The sequence below is a fragment of the Cavia porcellus genome, unplaced genomic scaffold, assembly GCF_034190915.1.
Source record: "Cavia porcellus strain 051 isolate PalLab524CR breed Dunkin Hartley unplaced genomic scaffold, mCavPor4.1 scaffold_26, whole genome shotgun sequence".
NCBI lineage: Eukaryota > Metazoa > Chordata > Mammalia > Rodentia > Caviidae > Cavia > Cavia porcellus.
In genome coordinates, this window is record NW_026947509.1 from 40,904,678 (window position 1) to 40,912,545 (window position 7,868).

General features: G+C 55.2%; 1 protein-coding gene across 1 annotated transcript; it reads left to right on the forward strand.

Moving 5' to 3' along the window:
• The first annotated feature begins 3,223 nt into the window (after positions 1–3,223).
• Fzd7 (frizzled class receptor 7) lies at positions 3,224–7,553 on the forward strand. The gene has a single exon (XM_005005741.4). It carries the CDS (start codon positions 3,959–3,961, stop codon positions 5,657–5,659), a length of 1,701 nt encoding a protein of 566 aa, XP_005005798.1. The 5' UTR covers positions 3,224–3,958; the 3' UTR covers positions 5,660–7,553.
• Positions 7,554–7,868: the final 315 nt, after the last annotated feature.

The window sequence follows — 7,868 nt, forward strand, 5'->3', positions numbered from 1 at the left end:
CTCCCCAGGATTCTCACCCTCCAGGGTATCACTCTAGCATAACTCCCTGCTACTCACTGAGCATGGGCAAATCTAGCAGTTTGTTCCTAATGAATAGAATATGGCAAAAGTGACAGGACTCATTTCCAAGGTTAGTGTCTAACAGTTTCTGTGTGCCAGGGATAAGTGTGAAACCTGCAGGACAGCACCCTCGCCTGCCATGTACACTTCCTCTGCACTCTAGACATCGCTGCCTTTCATGACATTTGAAAATGTTACAGTGATAAGAATGGCCTGGCATTCCAAACAAAAAAAGCCACAAACTAACGGGAACCTGGCAATTGGATGTCCAAGTTCTCAGTTTTATAGTGTCAAAACAGCTGGCAAAAGAGGCCACAGAAGGAAGCATGGGCTAAAAGCTGCCCTTTCTGTTCTTGCATAATTCTTGCTGTTGGAGTTTCACTAGGACCACAAGGCTCTGGCTACTTTCATATCTGGCCTGACATTAGAATGTAATTCAACTAGATAAAACCTGGGACTTAGCCAAAATAAGTATCATTGGAAAAACTAGAGCTAATGAATAGCATCACTCTTCTGTGGGACCATATGACTATGATGTGAGGAAATAAAGACCTTTGTTATTTTATAGGGCAGGGATGATTGGAGGTTTTGCAGCAGACAGTTACAAAATTTTCCACCTTTAGCTCTCCAAGTAAGATACTAGCAAGAGGCTTTGGGAGCTGGGCATGGAAGGTGTTGCTTGGAAAGGAAATTCAGCTGATCCTGGACAGAATGTAAATCAGTTACTATGCCTGTCACGGAGCCTGAAATGGACTAATTAGCTCCTTACATTGTGAGCTTGCTTTTTCTGATCTATTCTATTACTTAGCTCCTTAAAATGGTAGCATTCTATATCAGGCAAGGCACGGAACACTGCCACAGCCATCTCACAAACTGCGAATTCTTACATTTTGGAATAATTTTGGATTGAGGTGTGTGTGGTGGTTTTGGTTTGGATTTTATTGTTTCATTTTTATGGTTTAGGGAGATCATCCAAGGCCTTGAGCATGTTAGGCAAGCACTGTACCATTGAGCTACACCCCCAGAGCTGAGCTGAGTTCTTCTCTTTTCTTCTTAAATTATCTTTTAAAACAAAATGATCTCCCCCCCCCCCCCAAAAAAAAATGTCTTTGCTTCTTGGCTTTTTTTCCCCTCATCTCGATGGGACAGAGCAAACAGAAGTCACATGTGTGACATTTTTATTTGAGATGGGTTTTCTGTACCTTCTACACAGACTGTTTGTGAAATATTTCCTTTATCTCTTGTATGTTTTAGCTTGCCCACCCCCACTCCCATTATTATCTCTATTATCTAACAGGAGAGCTGTCAGGGGACATCCCATATGAGAACTAGAAGCTCATCAACTGAACTGGTTTTAGGGTCCTCTGAGACAGTATTCTGTCCTGTTGGTTTTCATTTTATTTGATACAGAGCTTAGTATTTCTCCCTCGATAAGAAAAGATGACTCAGATCAGTGGCCTGATAAATAAGCGGGAAAATTTGATTTTGAAAAGGAAGATATTCTCTCCTCATGGAGAGAAAAAAAAGGCATCTAAACCCCAAAACACATTAAGTGACAAAACAAAGCAGCAGCATCACCTTTAACCATATCCTCCAACACGTTGAAGTATCAACACACGGAAAATGATCGGTAATGGGAATAATTTAGAAAGAGAAAAGGGAGGCCTTGAAAAATTCAGTAGAAAATAAAACATTTTTAAAGGCAAATGCTGCATCACTATCCTTTTTATTACCTTAAGGCGGATAGCCCAAAGAGGGGGTGGGGGGAATCCTGTGTGAGCAGGTACCAAGCCCAGGAGAGTCCTGTGGAGGGCCGGATGGAGGATGTGGGCAAGTCTGACACCCTACCCTGGGCCAAGGCAAACCGCCTTTAAACCCATTAACACTTGCGTGAAATGACAAAGAATGGTGAAGTGAAAGTAAGACTGCGAGCAAACTTCAGTGATAGAAGGTAAAAGAAAAACAGAAGCAGCCCAAGGGTCCTAGGGAAGGGAACCCAATTGTCTTGGATTTCAGAATGTTTTGTTTCCCAGCTAAAGAACCAGAACCACCCAGGCTGTCAACTTTCTACCTGCCAGATCTTCCCAGGGCTCCAGCACCCCGAGCTGAAAAAGCAGGACTCGGCCAGGAGCAGTGTTTTTAAAGCACGAGGCGTCGTGAGTGTGTGTGTGTGTGAGTGTGTGTGTGTGTGCGCGCGCGCGCGTGTGTAGGGACGGGGCGGGGGAAACGGCCCGATGTAGCTCTTCTCCCCCTCCACGCGTGGATCTCCTGCGCGGGGAGAGCTCGGGTTGCTCCGGCACCGAAATAGAGGCCCCACCAACTCCTGAGCCAGAGGAACAGGGGTGTGGGGGACGCGAGCTCTGCGCCTCGAGGGGGCGAAACTTTGACCGAGAACAAAAGAACGGCGGCCGCAGCAACCGCGGCCCAAGGCGAGCGCAGCCGCTGCCCCGCAGGAGCTAGAACCAGCGAACGCCGGTGTCCAGCGCGCACCCAGAAGTTCCTGCGGGGGGTTTCGGCCGCCGAATGAAGGTAGCGAGCGGCCGAGGCCTCGCCGCCCGTGAGCTCAGGGCCCCTCAAACCCGACCTCCCCGCCGGCCTCCCCGCCAGCCTCCCCGGGGTCCGCGCCGCCCGCCGCCCGCGGCTCGGGTTTCTCCGCGCGACCCCGCCCTCTCCGGTGGGGGAGGGGCGGCCGCGGTGGGGGACGGCGCCCCTCGAGGGCCCCTCCCGCCCGCGCCACGCTGTCCCCTCGAGAGGGCTTTGAGCGAGGGCGCCTCTCTGCTCAGGAATGCCTGTTCGCGTGTACCCGGAAGAAGAACACATCTCCAGACAAACTCCCTTTCTGGTGCGTTTTCCCCCTTGAGCGGTCTTAGGGTAAAAGTTTTTCCGAACTTTTCCCTCCCATCCCGCGTCCCTACCCTCAGGAATCCGCCCAGAGCGCTGCAAGCCCCGCCTCCCCAGTGCACACTCCCGCCCCTCCGACTTCCACCCAATCGGGAGGCAACGGCAGAGAAAACAGACACTGCCATTGGGTGGCGCAGCAGTCGGGGCCGCCCCCGGCGTGGTTTGTGAATGGGGGAGGGGGCGGGGCGGCGCGCCGGGAGCACGAAGCTTCTTCGGGCCACCAGTGCTGCTCCCGGGCGTCCCTCGCGCTCCCTCCCTCCTTCCCGGCGGCGGCGGCGGCGGTGGCTGCGGCGGACGCCAGGAGTCGCGGGCCAACGCTGCGAGGGGCCGCGAAGGCCGGGTCCAGGCCGCTGGCGCAGGGGCCTCGCCGCTTCAGTGGCTGCGGTGCAGCTGGGTTTCCAGGAGCTCTCGCCGAGCGCTGGTCTCCAGGGCACCGCTCGGACTCCGAAGGAGAACCTGCAGTTCTGTGGAAACTTGGGGCCAAGCCTCGGGGCAGAAGAGACTGAGGCGGCGGCCGGGGGAGCCTCCAGGCGCGGAGGCGGAGCAGCGCGGCGAGGCGGCGGCCCTAGCCGCGAGCAAGAGGCGCCCGGCCTGGGGGCGGGGGGCGTGCGCTCCGGCGCGGGGGCGCGAGCCTCGGCCAACTTCGCCGGGTAACCCGAGACGAGACGCCTGTTGCTCCGCGCCGCGCAGCCAGGCACCGTTAGTCTCGGCGGGGCGGGCCCGTCGCCCTTCTCCGAGCCCCCGGCACAGGCCGACGAGGTTGGGCCCCAGCGGCGCGCGAGTGCCTGGTAGAGGCGGCGGCGGTGGCCTCGCCCTCGCGGCGCAGCACCCCGGCGGCAGCGCCCTCGGCTCCGCGCCGCCCACGGCCCGGCCCCTGCGCCGGCGCCAGGAGGACTCTCATGCGCCCGGCGCGGCGGCGCCTCCCCGAACCCGAGCCTCTCCCGGGCGCCTCCTCTCGCTCCTCGGATTGAGAGCGCCGCTGCAACCGCGGTCGGCGATGCGGGGCCCCAGCGGCCTGTGCGCCCTGGTTCTGGCGCTGGTGGGCTCGCTGCCCGTGGGGACCGGGGCGCAGCCCTACCACGGCGAGAAGGGCATCTCGGTACCGGACCACGGTTTCTGCCAGCCCATCTCCATCCCGCTGTGCACGGACATCGCCTACAACCAGACCATCTTGCCCAACCTGCTAGGCCACACGAACCAAGAGGACGCGGGCCTCGAGGTGCACCAATTCTACCCTCTGGTGAAGGTGCAGTGCTCGCCGGAACTGCGCTTCTTCCTGTGTTCCATGTACGCGCCCGTGTGCACCGTGCTGGACCAGGCCATCCCTCCGTGCCGCTCCCTGTGCGAGCGGGCCCGCCAGGGCTGCGAGGCGCTCATGAACAAGTTCGGCTTCCAGTGGCCCGAGCGGCTGCGCTGCGAGAACTTCCCGGTGCACGGCGCCGGAGAAATATGCGTGGGCCAGAACACTTCCGACGGCTCCGGGGGTGCGGGCGGCGGCCCCACCGCTTACCCAACCGCACCTTTCCTGCCGGATCTGCCGTTCACCGCGCTGCCGCCGGGGGCCGCGGACGGCCGGGGCCGCTCGGCCTTCCCCTTTACGTGCCCGCGGCAGCTCAAGGTGCCCCCCTACCTAGGCTACCGCTTCCTGGGCGAGCGCGACTGTGGAGCCCCGTGTGAGCCGGGCCGAGCCAACGGCCTCATGTACTTCAAGGAGGAGGAGCGGCGCTTCGCGCGCCTCTGGGTGGGCGTGTGGTCCGTGCTGTGCTGCGCCTCTACGCTCTTCACGGTGCTCACCTACCTCGTGGACATGCGGCGCTTCAGCTACCCCGAGCGGCCCATCATCTTCCTATCCGGCTGCTACTTCATGGTGGCCGTGGCGCACGTGGCCGGCTTCCTGCTGGAGGACCGCGCCGTGTGTGTGGAGCGCTTCTCGGAAGACGGCTACCGCACGGTGGCGCAGGGCACCAAGAAGGAGGGCTGTACCATCCTCTTCATGGTGCTCTACTTTTTCGGCATGGCCAGCTCCATCTGGTGGGTCATCCTGTCGCTCACCTGGTTCCTGGCCGCGGGCATGAAGTGGGGCCACGAGGCCATCGAGGCCAACTCGCAGTACTTCCACCTGGCCGCGTGGGCCGTGCCCGCGGTCAAGACCATCACCATCCTGGCCATGGGCCAGGTGGACGGCGACCTGCTCAGCGGCGTGTGCTACGTGGGCCTGTCGAGCGTGGACGCGCTGCGCGGCTTCGTGTTGGCCCCGCTCTTCGTGTACCTGTTCATCGGCACGTCCTTCCTGCTGGCCGGCTTTGTGTCCCTCTTCCGCATCCGCACCATCATGAAGCACGACGGCACGAAGACCGAGAAGCTGGAGAAGCTCATGGTGCGCATCGGCGTGTTCAGCGTGCTGTACACGGTGCCGGCCACCATCGTGCTGGCGTGCTACTTCTATGAGCAGGCCTTCCGCGAGCACTGGGAGCGCACCTGGCTGCTGCAGACATGCAAGAGCTACGCCGTGCCCTGCCCGCCCGGCCACTTCCCGCCCATGAGCCCCGACTTCACCGTCTTCATGATCAAATACCTCATGACCATGATCGTGGGCATCACCACCGGCTTCTGGATCTGGTCCGGCAAGACCCTGCAGTCGTGGCGCCGCTTCTACCACAAGCTCAGCCACAGCAGCAAGGGGGAGACTGCGGTATGAGCCCCGGCGCGCCCCCACGTTTCCACCCTCTTCCCTGGCAGGGCAGGCGCTGGAGGGAAGGAACGGCTGGCGGACGCAGCTTCCTAATTCCAGGCCCTCCCGCACCGGGCAGCGGGTTGCGAGAATTCCTTGGAAGAGATTTGCGGTGGGGTAGTTCGGAGGGGAGGCCGGGTGCAAAGGCCGCGGGGACTTCCGGCGGAGGCCTGCAGGAGGAGGCTGCGAGGACGGTGATGGAGGTGGCAACCGCGGTGGTGCTTGTCCTGGGCGGCGACGCCCACCAGCTGCAGGAGAGTGGCTGCCTGGCTCCCCGGAGGCCCGCGGGAGGCACGGCCCGCTGCAGTGCCGCTTTGCTGGGAAGCGGGAGGACCCCCGCGGCGGCCTTGTCAAGCTCTGGTCAAACCATAATCTCTTTTCACTGGGGCCAAACTGGAGCCCAGATGGGTTAATTTCCAGGGTCAGACATTACAGTCTCTCCTCCCCTACCCCCTCCCGGCTGTTTTTCCTCCCCTACTCCTTTCAAGTCTTGTAAAATAAGCATTTGGAAGTCCTGGGAGGCCTGCCCGCTAGAATCCTAATGTGAAGATGCAAAAGACGTGACACTAACATTTCAAGATAGGGCAAGGAGATAAGTAGTAGGTATTTTCCGGGGAAGGCAGGAGACAGAAAAAAGGGTGTTTTGCGTGGTTTAATACCCTGAAAAGAAGCGATGACTTGTTGCTTTTCAAAACAGGAATGCGTTTTCCCCCTTGTCTTTGTTGTAAGAGACAAAAGAGGAAACAAAAGTGTCTCCCTGTGGAAAGGCATAACTGTGAAGACTGCAACTTTTACAGGCAAAGCAGTGCAAATCTGAAGTTACCCTTTGGTTTTTAATTCGGTTGAAATAAACATTGCTTTTTAAGGGAAAGTGAAGGATGGTGTGCTTCCATAACTCATTCAGCCCAAGGTTCTAACTGGGATAAAGGAAATGCAAAAGGTTTTGTTTTTAAATACATGTAATTCAGAACATGCTCTTCAACACACCCTGTTACAATGCTTAGTGAAATCTCATGTTTTTCCCTTTCTGCAAGCCTGCGTTTAGATTTTCCAATTTGGATCCTTCAGGATAAAAGGAAAAGTGTAATGCCTTGAGCATTAGGGTAAGGTAAAGTTAAGTGGAATCATTTTGCATACTTTTCTGGGTTTCATAAATCTGTTTATAAAACATTATCCTGATCCCGTCTACGGCTGAGTGGGGAGGTGGACAGCAGAGATGAGTGTGAATGAAGGGAAAAAGTTGGAACCATGGGCTCTATTTTTAACGAAAGTCATTAAAAGAAGGTAAACTTCAAAGTGATTCTGAAGTTCTTTGAAATGTGCTGGAAGACTTAAATGTATTAATCTTAAATCATGTACTTTTTTTTCTGTAACAGAACTCTAGTTCTTTTGCATAATGATGTAAAGCTGAGCAGGGGATCCTGGGCTCTACCTTTACTCCACCGTTGACGCTGCCCTCAGTCTTGCAACAGGATCCTGTTTCTCCATGTTTAAATGCCAACCAGTGGGGTCTGTCGGGAGTACAAGTTAACTTCATATATATAGTGTTCAGTTGAGTTGAGCTGCTTTTACATTAAAGTTAAAATTGATCTCTCAAAACTATCTCACATGTCAGAGTTCTTTTAAACTGCCACTACACAGGTTTTTACATCTTTTGTGTTATATCTTAAATGCATGTGAAATTTGTAAAATAGAGACAAGTGCAGTATGTATATTTTGTAAATCTCCCATTTTTGTAAGAAAATATATATTGTATTTATACATTTTTACTTTGGGTTTTTGTTTTGCTTTGAAAATCTACAGTGAAGCCCCCACTTTATCACATGTACAGATCACAAATAAATTTTTTAAAAAATACAAACTGAATGTTTATTTAAACCAAAACAACTTTGCTGTGGAAAAACTGAAGGAGATCCACCATCACGCGTGTCCTCCGTAAAGGAGGCTGGTGTGTATTACTTATGAAGTCTTTTTTTACCCCTGAAATATGCAGTGTGATCATGTCTTGACCATCCTTTAGATATTTTCTCTCGTCACTGTTTCCTGCACCCTCCATGCCACTGACACTCCAGCATTATCATACCCTGCTCTGAGTAGCTAATGAAGTACCAAACAGCCTTTCTGTTAGAGAAGGGATGTCTGAGCTGTGTGTTTACTGCCTGTGGGAGCTGAAGTC